The sequence below is a fragment of the Myxocyprinus asiaticus genome, chromosome 4, assembly GCF_019703515.2.
Source record: "Myxocyprinus asiaticus isolate MX2 ecotype Aquarium Trade chromosome 4, UBuf_Myxa_2, whole genome shotgun sequence".
In the NCBI taxonomy this organism is placed as follows: domain Eukaryota; kingdom Metazoa; phylum Chordata; class Actinopteri; order Cypriniformes; family Catostomidae; genus Myxocyprinus; species Myxocyprinus asiaticus.
The window spans coordinates 19,417,572-19,431,858 of NC_059347.1; the positions used below are offsets into that span (position 1 = coordinate 19,417,572).

Here is a 14,287-nt window from a genome sequence, read left to right on the forward strand (position 1 = left end):
GTAAAGAGATCCACACTTTCAGCTCGCAGAGCTTGTTATCCAGAGACTGAACATTTGCCAGTAGAATACTGGGTAGCGGGGGTCGATTTGCGCGGTGTCTTACTCTGAGAACGCCGGCTCTGTTTCCCCTTTTCCTCCTGCGTTTCCGCGGCTGGGCAGCCCAGACAAAGGGCTCCGCTTGCGTGTTTGTAAACAGTGGGTCGGCACTGAGAAATTTGAAGTCTGGTTTACGGTGTGTAATTGCTGAACCAATGTCCAAAAGTGTTTGTCTGTCGTGGACAATAAGGCAGACAACATCCAAGATAAAAAGCATAAGAATTGTAAACAAAACAAACAAAATACTACCATGTTGTGTTGGAGCTCGCAACGCAGCAGCCATACTCGGTGCCATCTTGAGTCAGAAAAGGATATTTCAGCAAAATGATATCAGCAAATTGTGTGTTTGATGTTTTTGATGAACTTAGAGCATAACTCCAGTTGTTATCAAGACACACAAATATCAACCCTCGGCATACAAAACGCAACAGTGGTGACAATTATCAAACATACTTTTACGTAAAAAAAGTAAGAGCTGAACATTAAAATCCAAGTAACTTAGACTACAACAAAAACAACATCAAAATAAACCAGTATATAGTAAAAAATCGAAGTAATGTCTTCTGGGAACATAGCTGTTAATTTCAATAACAGTAGATAGTATGTAATTTGACAGCTTTATGCTGCTAAATTACAGTTGTATACTGTAGCAGTAAAAACAGTAAATAGCTGTTAATTTCAGCAACAGCAAGACCGTTAATTTTACAGTAACATGCTGGCAACCCTGCTGCCAGTTCTTTACTGTTTTTTGACGAGGAAATCTTTAAGAGTGCAGATACACATTCACTCTGGGGAACAATGCAATAGGACACACCCTACACTACGACTACCTCGGTCTTAAAATCAGTGCTTCAGGGGGTTTTGTTCTGGCAGTGAATGCACTAAAAGAGAAAGCTAGAAGAGCATTCTATGCCAAATAGACATTCCTGTAACAATTTGGAGTAAAATCTTTGATAGTATTATTATGCCTATTGCTCTGTACGGATGTGAGGTTTGGGGTCCACTCTGTCTGGCAGATTACTCTAGATGCGACAAACACCCCATAGAATCCCTGCATGCAGAATTCTGTAGAAACATATTAAGAGTTCAGAGAAGAACACCTACTAATGCATGCAAGGTGAAGTAGGCAGACACCCCCTAATTATACATATTGAAAAACGATCCCTCAAATGTGACACTGAGGTCAAGACAGAGACCCACATTCTCCTTCACTGTGAGAAATGTACAGATGTGAGAGAGAAATACTTTGACAAACTCTCAAACCTTATTTTAATTCTATTTTTATTGTTATTTGTTACTGTTTTATTATTATTATTTGTCTTATCATTATCTGTTTTGTGTATTAATGCTTTGGCAGTATTGTATGTAAACACAATCATGCTTATAAAGTACTTTAAATTGAAAATTGAGAGAGAGAGAGAGAGTCTTGTTGACATGAGTTCATAAAGTACGTGACGCATTTTCCGTACATCCGGTTTAGTTCATTGCAAAAAGAGCTGGGGCGAGCTCGACAAGTTAAGTGGAACACCCCGTCGTTTTAAAAGCAAATACCTTTGCAAATCATTTTCGGAAACATGGCAGAGAGTGACTGGGATACAGTGACTGTTTTGAGGAAGAAGGGGTCCGCTGCGCAGTCAAAGTCTAAACAGGTAAAATGAGAGCCATCTGCTAAATAGACGGCTGACGTTAACATTTGACATACAGTGTTTGCTGTGGGACTTGCTTTCAGATATTTCCAGTCAAAAAATGCGCAAAATGCTTTCAGTGTTTCTTAAAGCTTTAAATATCGACTAATGACAACAACTACAGGACAAAAATGATCCTATTATTTCTCATTTGGCTAGCCTGTTTACGAAACGTGGTGAAAGCCATAATCATTATATCTTAACAACAGTTAAGCTATACATGGATACGTACAGTATAATTTATATTATCCTATTATTTTTTACCCCTTCAGGCTATAACAGCCGCCCAGAGGAAGGGCGAGGATGTCGAAACATCTAAGAAATGTAAGAAATATAAATATGTTTATATTTCTCGCATCATCCTTTATGATATTCCCATTAGAATGCATTGAACAATTCTTCTTCCAAGGGGCTGCTGGGCAGAATAAACAGCATGTTATAACCAAGAACACAGCAAAGCTGGATAGAGAGACAGAGGAGCTCAGCCACCAGAGAGTGCCTCTTGAAGTGGGTAAGGTTATTCAGCAGGGCCGTCAAAATAAGGGCCTCACCCAGAAAGATCTGGCCACTGTGAGTATTTCCAAACCTATGACCCATCTTTTAACTATCTATGTACAGTTGAAGTCAGAAGTTTACATACAGTTGTGCTCAAAAGTTTGCATACCCTGGCAGACATTGTGAAATTTTGGCATTGAAAATATGACTGATCATACAAAAACAATACTTGTTGACCCCTCTCCAAACATAGCACTTACGGTTGTGACAATAAAGCTCTATTTTGGTCTCGTCACTCCAAATTACAGCATGCCAGAAGCTGTGAGGCGTGTCAAGGTGTTGTTGGGCATATTGTAACCAGGCTTTTTTGTGGCATTGGCTTCTTTCTGGCAACTTGACCATGCAGCTCATTTTTGTTCAAGTATCGTCTTATTGTGCTCCTTGAAACAACCACACTGTCTTTTTCCAGAGCAGCCTGTATTTCTCCTGAGGTTACCTGTGGGTTTTTCTTTGTATCCCGAACAATTCTTCTGGCAGTTGTGACTGAAATCTTTCTTGGTCTACCTGACCTTGGCTTGGTATCAAGAGATCCCTGAATTTTCCACTTCTAAGTGATTGAATAGTACTGACTAGCATTTTTCAAGGCATTGGATATCTTTTTATATCATTTTCCATCTTTATATAGTTCCATTAACTTGTTACGCAGGTCTTTTGACAGTTCTTTTCTGCTCCCCATGGCTCAGTATCTAGCCTGCTCTGTGCATCCACGTGAGCGCTAACAAACTCATTGACTATTTATACACAGACACTTATTGCAATTTAAAAAGCCACAAGTGTGGGAAATTAACCTTTAATTGCCATTTAAACCTGTGTGTGTCACCTTGTGTGTCTGTAACAAGGCCAAACATTCAAGGGTATGTAAACTTTTGATCAGGGCCATTTGGGTGATTTCTTTTATCATTATGATTTGAAAAGGAGCCAAACAACTGTGTGATAATAAATGGCTTCATATGATCACTATCCTTAAATAAAAGACAGTTTTTGTTGCATGATTTGCATGAATTTCACAATTTCTGCCAGGGTATGCAAACTTTTGAGCACAACTGTACACCTTAGCCAAATACATTTAAACTCAGTTTTTCACAATTCCTGACATTTAATCATAGAAAACATTCCCTGACTTGGGTCAGTTAGGATCACTATTTTAAGAATGTGAAATATCAGAATAATAGTAGAGAGAATGATTTATTTCAGCTTTTATTTCTTTCATCACATTCCCAGTGGGTCAGAAGTTTACATACACTTTGTTATTATTTGGTAGCACTGCCTTTAAATTGATTAACTTGGGTCAAATGTTTTGGGTAGACTTCCTGGAATTTTGGCCCATTCCTCCAGACAGATCTGGTGTAACTGAGTCAGGTTTGTAGGCCTCCTTGCTCACACACGCTTTTTCAGTTCTGCCCACAAATTTTCTATCGGATTGCAGTCAGGGCTTAGTGATGGCCACTCCAAAACCTTGACTTTGTTGTCCTTAAACCATTTTGCCACAACTTTGGAGGTATGCTTAGGGTCATTGTCCATTTGGAAGAACCATTTTTGATGAGATGTTGCTTCAATATATCCACATAATTTTCCTTCCTCATGATGTCATCTATTTTGTGAAGTGCACCACTCCCTCCTGCAGCAAAGCACCCCCACAACATGATGCTGCCACCCCCATGCTTCATGGTTGGGATGGTGTTCTTTGGCTTGCAAGCCTCACTCTTTTTCCTTCAAACATAACGATGGTCATTATGGCCAAACAGTAAAAAAAAAAAAAAAAAAAAAAAGTCATCAGACCAGGGAACATTTCTCCAAAAAGTTTTGGAGCAGTGGCTTCTTCTTTGCTAAGCAGCCTTTCAGGTTATGTCGTTATAGGACTCATTTTACTGTGGATATAGATACTTGTCTACCTGTTTCCTCCAGCATCGACACAAGGTCCTTTGCTGTTGTCATGGGATTGATTTGCACAAACTACTTTCATCTCTAGGAGACAGAGCGGTATGATGGCTGTGTGGTCCCATGGTGGTCCCTATTGTTTGTACAGATGAACGTGGTACCTTCAGGCATTTGGATGAACCAGACTTGTGGGGGTCCACAATTTTTTTTCTGAGGTCTTGGTTGATTTATTTTGATTTTACTATATCATCAAGCAAAGAGGCACTGAGTTTAAAGGTAGGTCTTAAAATACATCCACAGGTACACCTCCAATTCAGTACATCTCCTATCATAAGATAATTGTCTAAAGGCTTGACATCATTTTATAGAATTTTTCAAGCTGCTTAAAGGCACAGTTAACTTGGTGTATGTAAACCTCTGACCCACTGGAATTGTGATATAGTCAATTAAAAGAGAAACAATCTGTCTGTAAACAATTGTTGGAAAAATTACTCATGTCATGCACAAAGTAGATGTCCTAAACCACTTGAAAACTATAGTTTGCTAATATTAAATCTGTGGAGTGGTTAAAAAATGAGTTTTAATGACTTCAACCTAAGTGTATGTAAACTTCTGACTTCAAGTGTATGTGTTTTTAAGCATTTGCAATTGGCTAAATACAATGTCATATTTCTTCCAGAAAATTAATGAAAAGCCACAAATCATAGCCGAGTATGAATGTGGGAAGGCTATCCCCAACAATCAAGTCATGGGGAAGATTGAACGAGCCATTGGTAGGATTTTGTCATTGACATTTTATCACTTCTTTCTCAGTTACAATATATTATTTCACATTTTCTGCCTGAGTAAAAGCCAAATTATACTTTGGTTGTCCACTTGCTGTTATCTCTCTCACGCAGTCGTGCATTCTAGCTTTTCAGTATACTCCCATTTACGCATACACACTACAACTGCTTTGTGATACTTTTTCAGTGCAGTCAATCTCAGGCACATGCCCAGATGCCGCACACTGGCACATAAAGGTGGCTAGAAATATTGGCCTGCGCCAATTAAGAGTTGATTTGAAACTAATTTAATTGATTCTTTCTTAATTCCAAAAAACGGCAGGCAAAGTTAAATCATAATTAACAGCGCAATATAAAGCGTTCTTGAATGACTAAAGACTATAAAAATAGGTCTATAAAAATAAATATGGGTGCACAGCACATACCAAAGTGCGACACTTATCCCATATGAATTTGAGGAAAGTTAGCTGAGCAGATGTGCCTGTATTACCACAAATAATGATCAAAGCACCATTTTACCTTTGAGTGAAATTGCCTTTTACCACTCATCAGATGTTCTTGTTTAGAAAGAGGTTTTTTATTAGTATGTAATTGCCCACTACCTTATACACTGAATAAAATGTCCAAATAATACACTTTGGTTTGATGATTTTAGCTATTTAAAAATGCAGGTTCTTGTACAACTCTTGTTTAGCCTATTTCATGTTAAAATAAAATATTTTCCTTAGCCTGTTTTTTAAATGTAATTTGATTTAATAGAATGGTTTTAATGTAAAAGTTGTGTACGTTTTTAAAAGGTACTGTAAAAATGTGTACAGTATCTAGACTGGGTAGAGATGTTTTAGTGCTGTCCATTTATCATTTAAACGTACATATTTATTTATGTGAATTGGGGAGCTAAGTCGCTGTTATTTGAACCTCCTCTGCCACCATCTGGTTGCTGACATGTGCTTTAAAGGGTTAGTTTACCCAAAAGAAAATTCTCTAATGATTTACTTACCTTTAAGCCATCCCAGATCTGTATGAATTTTCCTCTTCAGCAGAACCGAAATGAAGAATTTTATAAGTTCATTTCTGCTCTGTTTGTCCATACAATGTAAGTAAACGGGTGCCATCAGGCTGCTGGCTGTTTGACGGTCCAAAAGGCATATTTAGGCAGCATAAAAGTAATCCACACGATTCCAGTCGATCAGTTAATGTCTTCTGAACCAAATCGAAAGGTTTGTGTAAGAAAAAAATTGTTAGTTAAATTATTTTTAACTAAGTTGTTGCTTCCGGCCAGCTATGGATTGCTGTTTGAAATGACCTAACTCTCGCGTGACGTTCATTCCTCTGTCGTAAACAAAGCGCTCTTCCGACTTCTCGCGTGAACGTGCCATTGCGCTTAACTTGATTCGTCGACTGCTAGCAGGAAGCAATTTTTAAAAAAGTTAATAATGTTTTAATTATCTATTTAATTTTTTACACAAATGTATCGATTCAGTTCAGAAGACATTAATTCATTGATTGAAGTTGTGTGGATTATTTTATACTGCCAAAATATGCTTTTGGACCATTAAACAGCCAGCAGCCTGATGGCACCCGTTTACTTGCATTGTATGGACAAACTGAGCTGAAATGGGCTTATAAAAATCTTCACTTCACTGCTGAAGGAAAGTCATACACATCTGGGATGGCTTAAAGGTAAGTAAATCATGAGAGAATTTAGATTTTTGGGTGAACTAACCCTTTAACATTGGGAAAGCTGTTATTGTATGCCAAATTTGGCATTTTACTTAATTATTCATTTAATCCAAAGTAAAATAGGGGCAGACTATGGATGTCATCTGGAAAGCAGCTGTATGATGTGCTGAAAGGCTTATTGCTACATAGAGTTGAAAAACAAAGCGGATTTACTAATGGCTATCGGACTAAAAGAGTCACATTGATCGGTCAAGAAATTATGATAGTTTAGCTGCAGTCCTTTTTAAATCTGTTATCTGAATTTGTGCTGTTAATGCTGCTGAAATGTATAGTAGTTTAGTGATCAAGCAGTGTTTCCCACAGGATTTTGTGAGACTGTGGTGGGTGGACCTCGGACCCTCTAGGGGGGTCCGGAGGCATGCTCCACTTTAAGACATTTTTTTACATTTTAAAGATAAATGCATCAATCTGGTGCACTTTGAGAGGCTAGAACTATGAAGAACTTTGTGCTCTTGTAAACAATTTTGTGCGCTAGTGGTAATTTAATCAAGACGGTAACAAACCACAAGAAGGATGTTCCGTTTTCAGTAAGGGACTGTAAAGACAGTAAGCCCTTGTGTCTTTGTCCACATAGGGCTTCAGCCACCCCTTGAATTCAGGGATTAACTCCCATTCTTTTCTATACCTTTGGGAGTATGTTTTAGAGTGTGACATGTTAGGTATTTTTTTTTTTTGGATGTGTGTAATGTCCAAGGCGGTGTGTATTTGTATTTATATTTGTATTTGTATTGTGTGTGTATATAAGTTTAATAAAGATTATTATTATTATGTGTTTGAATAAAGTACAATGTACAGACTTGTCTAAATAAATTATCTGAATTCAGAGAGTTCAGAAATGGGAATGAACTAAACCCCTGTGATTCGTGAGTGATAAGACAATAACTTAGTAACACTGTTTTGTTATCGACAAAGTGAAAATGCGTAAAAAAAATGTTTGCTAAATTTGCCGTCTTCTGCCCGTTTCCATTCAAATGGTCTGCGTGATGATGTCATGCCTAAAGAAATCAAAAAAACACTGTCGCATAAGTTTTGGTTTATCGCAAAAGAAATCTGCCCTTAAGCTGTTTCCATATGGAAATGTGTGTATATCGGTAATTGTGTACCTTTCGCCTCCCAGATGCCCCTAATTTTTTCTCCCCCTCGAAGTCTTTGCAAAATGGGGAGAGTATTGAGACATTTCACTGAAATTAGTCAGCTTACTGTCTGAACCGAAAGCGAATCGTCACGGCCCTGTTCAAGCTGGCAACCTGCACCAAGTAGTGGAGAAAACTTTCGGTCTTAGTATAAGGACCATCCATCGACGTGTATATGCTGTGTGCACAGCTATTAAAGAAGATCTATTGTGGTGTAATATCAGGGTTTACATATGATACATTCCTGATATTCAATAGGCTGTTTTGAACAATCATCTAACCTAAAGCATTGCCATCACAACTGCATTATGTCCCACATATTTGTCCAGCAGCTTTTAACGACCAGCTGAACTTGATTGTCATCTCAAATTAATTTTAGTGTCATAATGCAATTTACATTTTCTGAAGCTCAGCAAATGCGATCTGAGGTAAAGAGGATTAGTTTCTAAAATGTTCAAAAGCTCGTTTTCTGAAAGTGAACTCCGCATTGGACAAATAGTTTTATCTAGTCTTGAAAAAAGTGTTGAACATTCTGAGAATGTCATTCAGATTTTATTCGTCTACAGGGTAAGGCTAATTTTAGTTTGTGTAAAGAAAAGGCAAGTATATAGGCCTAACAATATTATTTTTTCGTTTGGTAATTTATTTTATTTAATACAAGGAATTTTGCCTGCACTTTTTCAAAAGTAAGCTAAACAATTTTATAGAATTGGGCTGTTAATTTTCCAAAAAAGCACACTGATGTTTTTCTCTTAGTATTGTGTATTTATTTTTTAATTTAAAACATCTTTGTGCACAGAAATGTGTTTTTTGTATTGTGGGCTAATTCCATGACTGCTGTCTATTATTTAGAATGGTGTGGAAAAGCAACTTTAATAAATAAGTGGATGGCTACCGTGATTAAATTAATCGCAAAGACTGGCCATTCATTTGTTCTCCATGCACTTGTTGATGACAGGTGCGTGATACGAGATATTTGTGTTGGCACTCCTGGAAGTGTTTGCAGCATTGAATCTGTACATGTATGCTGTTAAGACCAATCCATAACAGTGCGAGTAATGCTTCACATACAATAAATTGGCTTTCAAGGATGTATACCTTGTCATGATTAACACAGGCTACTGATTGGGGTAAATTCTGTCATGTGACACTACATTTTTGCGTTAATGGCAATTTTCTCGACAAAGTGTTTCCAAACCAGTTTTTCGCAACATTTCAAGTATCGACATCGAGTTTATGCGCTACAGTTAAATGGAAAAATATGTTAACATTTGTGAAATTTTATCGATAATTTGCGTTTCCATCAGCTATCGGTAAACCTTTTGATACGCTACACCTTTTGTCACACAAAAACCCTTGGATGGAAACATAGTTAGTGATGAGTACATGAGAAGAATACAAATAAAATTAAATGGTCAAATTAAATTGTTTAAATTAAAACAAAGGAGAAGCAAACAATACAGATTAGTGATTGGTCCTTGGCAACACTGTTTGCACTTGCGCAGCTCATTCACGTCAGCTGCCGTGTGGTCAACTGAATGTGCTGCTCCTCTGTGCCACTAACTGAACAGAGTAGACGCAGAGAGAGGTGTGCCTGCGGTGGGAAAGCAAGACCTCGAGATTGCGGGGCAGTACTGGCGACTCTCTTCTATGCAAAGTAGCTAAGGTTTGTCCAAAAAGTCACTAGATTTGTCACTAGTTGCTTTTTGGGGAAAAAAGTCACTAAAGTTGTCTGAAAACTTGCTAAATCTAGCGACAAAGTCGCTAAGTTGGCAACGCTGTGGACTGACTGGGAATGAGAGATGCTTTGCCGAAGCAACGGCGCAAAACGCAATGTAAGAGATCTCTTATGTTATTATGAGAACTGTACAAATATTTTCGGTTCCTTATGAAACAGGGGCCGCCACAGTCTAGGTAATTAATGGGAAACACTGGATCAAGGAAATAAAACACAATTCGAACATATCCCACCCCTGAGTGGAGTCGATTCTCCTGATAGGAGTTTCAAATGCCTTTGAATCAAAGGATTGATTCTTTTTGGAGCCCTAGTAAAGCAAAATAGATCTGTGTTATAAAGGTGCACTAAGCAATTTTTGTTTGTTTTGCTGATATGATCGTAGTCTTGGACTTTATACTGCTGCCTATCGTTGGATGCAGCATCATGCAAAAGTGAATTATTGAGGTTATTGTAGTAATACCATATTCACAGGTTTGACATCTGTGGTTCATTTATTCTGTGACCAGAAATGTCAGATAATGGATGGATACAGCAAGTAGCATTTGGCTGTTCATGTGATCTCAACATCTTTGCCACCGTGAAGACTAACCACTTTTTATGTAAAACCGGCACAACACTAGCTGATTTTTCCAGTGATTTCCAGGTGTGAGCTTCATTAACATAATCGCTGGCAAGGTGGAGGGAGACTAAGCGCGCATTAGCGCCTGCCAGCGGGAGTTTATCACTAGACTGTTTGGACTCCCTGCTAAGTTAATGGCTTCTAAAACTGAAGAAACACATCGAAATGGTTAGAAAAATCTTTCTGTTGGGCGTGGGGTCTTTTCAAGTGACTATTGAGCTGCTTCTTTTACTGAAAAACTCGCAAGACGTTGAAGAAATAGTTTACCCAAAAATAAATACTCTCATTATTCACTTACTCTGATGCCATCCCAGATGTGTATAACTGTTTTTCTTCAGCAGAACATAAATTAAGATGTTGAAGCTGTGACGTAAGCAATATGGCGTGTTCACGTGAGAAGTCAGAAGCATGTGTTTGGTATACAACAGAGGAACGAATGTCACGTGTGAGTTCATTTCAAACAGAAATACAGCGCTGGGTGGATGCAACGATTTAAAGTTAAAACATTTTAATTATCGATTTGTTTCTTACACCAACTTATCAGTTTGCTACAGAAGACATTAATTGATCGACTGGAGTCGTGTGGATTACTTTTATGCTGCCTAAATATGCCTTTTGGACCGTCAAATACCCAGCAGCCTGATGGCACCAGTTTACTTGCATTATAAGGGCCTGCAGAGCTTCAACATTTTTCAAAAAATGTTAATTTGTGTTCTGCTGAAGAAAGACAGTCATACACATCTGGGATGGCATCAGAGTGAATTCATTTTTGGGCGAACTATTCCTTTAAGCTGATCTGAACATTTTCATTGCACTCAGCTGCATATTATCACAAGTGATGATTGTAATCCATAGTGATTCTGTCACCAACATTTTTCCTGCCTTTTTTCCTACACTTCAATGACATCGGAAAGTGGAGCTACAACAGTCTGTTTGAACGTAATTTCTTTACTCACTGAAAGCTGCATATTGACATATCCATTCTATGGCAAGCCTCGAGGGCATTAATACACAATCACGCACTTTCACAAGGTAAAGTTACTCCATGAATCACTTCTTCACACCTGGCTTGTTTGGAGCATTTGTTTCGGAACCAGGTGATTTCTCCCTTGGTTCGGCATATATGAACACAGCAATAGAACTCGGATCCTCACCAAAACAATCGGTCTGAGACCACATAGACAAAGAAATCTATAGGTCAGCTTGTCACTAATTCATCATCTGAACACTGATATAGCCTTTTGGCAGCTATATTAGAAATAGGCTGATCTTCACGCTCGCTTCTCTCTTTGGATAGCGGCAGAACAGACACAGGTAGGATGGCGCCAGCAACTTTTTTAAAAAGATATAAACGTGGCTCTACTCTTTCTGTGTCTACGAATACGAGCGTGGGAGAGAGCTGATGATGGATAACAATAACCACAATGGAATTTTTACAGTTTTGGTCCATTTTAAGATATAACCTTGTGTAAGTAAACCGAACCATGAAGAAAGTATAACATTGTAACTATTTTAGCCCCAGTTTTGGAACCAAGCAAGCTACAGGTATGAAAATGGCCTAAATCAATCCATTACAGTTGTTTGTTCACACTGTACTCCTGTTGTTATTTTGGCAAGCTCCTTGTGACAGGGAATCAGAAAGTTGCAGTGAGTTGGGATGGCTGTCAGCACTTCACCATTTTGAATTGGGTGTGTTATACCTCCAACTGAAGAGAGTGAGATCTCAGCAAAAAAGCCTGCATGTGTGAAACCCTCTGGCAAAATCGAGTTGTTTGGAGTCTGCTAGTGTGGCGCTGGCTTAAGATAGTGCACCTTTTAAAAAAAGTTCAGTTTATGTTGAGGACTTTTTGCTTTGAGGAGAACACGCAATATTTTGTATAATTTGTCACATTTTCCATTTTTTTATTTCAGGCCTTAAGTTGCGTGGAAAGGATATTGGGCAGCCCCTTGATGCTGGTCCTAAGAAGAAATGAATACAAAATCCTCGAAAAATCCACCATCCACAGAAACCAGTTCTTGTACTAATAATCGTTAGTCAATTTTCATTAACTGCTGCATTACTTTTATATTTTCTCAACTCGATGGTGGACCAGACATCCTCATCTTGCCACATACAAAAGAGGCTTATTATCTTACGTTTTATGTCAGATGAAGACCTTCATTAATTTTTTTTTAGCTTTCTCACTGCTTTGAAATAAAGATTTATTTCTATCTCTGAATAACTTGCCCTTTTAATTGATGGTGCATTGTTTATTTCAGATAATGCAGTTTAATATTGCATTATTTAGAGGACGTGATTATTTTTACCTTTAGATGTTTTTATCCAAAGCGACTTGTATGCGGAATGTAACCGCATAAGCAACCTAATCCTAGGAGGAAGTAAAATTAAATGTCAGTGTTTTAGGGTAAAAAAATTACAGGTAAGGACATTTAGAAGAAGACGGTTAAAGAATATAGTGTTTTTTTTTCTCTCTCTTTAAAACAAAGTGCATGATCACATTTGTAAAATGTTTTATTAATTGCATAACTAAACGTTTCATTAGTTCTTGCTCAAGGAAGAGCTGGAAAAATGAGAATTGGCTCTCAGAACCATCAAACAGCACTTAGTTTCAGTCGGTCTTGCATTCAAAACGGACGCTGTTACCACTTACAGTCGTTGGCGTTGGTTGAGTTTGTCTAGCCGCTGTCCTTTCTCGAATTTTACACAAGAAAATTGTTAAAGGTTTATCAATTCTCGACAGCATTGCTGCCCGATTACACAGAAGATCGTGCTGATTATTTGGAAGCAGCAACAGCTAGAGCTGGAAAAAGAGCCTCCGAACAACTACCTGAGCCGCAGTCAGAGCACATGATTCAGCCATTATGGCAACCAAGCCGTTTGTGATACGGGACAAAACAGAAGGACACCGACAGCACTGGACAGTCCCGAATGTGTGCTGTTACGTAATAGTTTTATTTTGTCACGGATGATTCTCTTTACACAAAGGGGAACTCATCTGAGTGTTACTGTAAACTATGATCTGTCCACGTGTCATTTTAATCAGGCATTTAAGTTTACATTGAGCTTCCAGAACAACGCATTGCACAGTACTTTTTTTGCCATTTGTATAGTGCCACAACACGCAAAAGTATAGCTGGAAGAAGTGGCTTTCTTTTCACAGTTGCCAAGAATCGAAAGACTTCCAACTCGTCGGTACAACTTGCCCTCAATAAGCTGTTTTAGGACTGCAATATTTTAAATGTAGTACTATTTAAGGTCTACACAAATATATTAACTATAAACATAAGTACTCTATACTATTTAAATAAATCTACATATGTAGTAAAAAGACACCACCGTAGGTTTTTGTGATTTATTTACGAAAAATGAGGGGGCTCAGTGTCCAAATCTCAGATTAGTTTATACACCATGTAAGTCTGTCCCAAAACATACTTATCAACTTGCCGAACGTAACATTAATGTAGCGCTACCAATTTAAAATTTTTACTCAAAAGAATGACATTTACATGTTATAAACTGCTCAAAAAGTTTAAGAAATATACTGTAAATTGGCATGCAATACACAAATGTTTTTTTTGTTTTTTCTCATAACCCCGCCACCCCCCCCAAAATATTCAGACCCAAGACAGAGTTGACAAATAAGTAGTGAATATACGTTTATATCTGTAATTATATATCCTATGTATCTTTATATCTCTGTCTGCAACCTTTTCTCTTTGAAGAACCCCAGTTGTACTTCTGCTGGAGGAATTGAGTAAATGAAGCTGTAATACAAATTATTTTAGAGACAAGGTAAATTACAGTAAAAAATAAATGCTGAGATTGAACATGTAATGCAATACAGTGGTAAAAATGAAAGAAAATAATAATAAAAAAAACTTAAATGCATCCTACATATAAGACTACCCTTGAAGTCATTTTACATTAAGATTTTGATGCGTTTTTGTGTTCTTTTGATAAAAGAAAAACCTATATACATTGATTTCAACATGATTAGCTATACCAGACCCATTTTACTTTTAGTATGCCAAATAAACTTAAGGCAAGACCACTT

General features: G+C 37.7%; 1 protein-coding gene across 1 annotated transcript; it reads left to right on the forward strand.

The window, feature by feature from the left end:
- Positions 1-1,556: 1,556 nt before the first annotated feature.
- On the forward strand, positions 1,557-14,139 carry LOC127438404 (endothelial differentiation-related factor 1 homolog). Its single transcript, XM_051693966.1, has 5 exons — positions 1,557-1,745; positions 2,054-2,105; positions 2,191-2,351; positions 4,894-4,987; positions 12,144-14,139. The coding sequence occupies exons 1-5, from the start codon at positions 1,671-1,673 to the stop codon at positions 12,203-12,205; spliced, it is 444 nt and encodes a 147-aa protein (XP_051549926.1). The 5' UTR covers positions 1,557-1,670; the 3' UTR covers positions 12,206-14,139.
- The last annotated feature ends 148 nt before the right edge of the window (positions 14,140-14,287 follow it).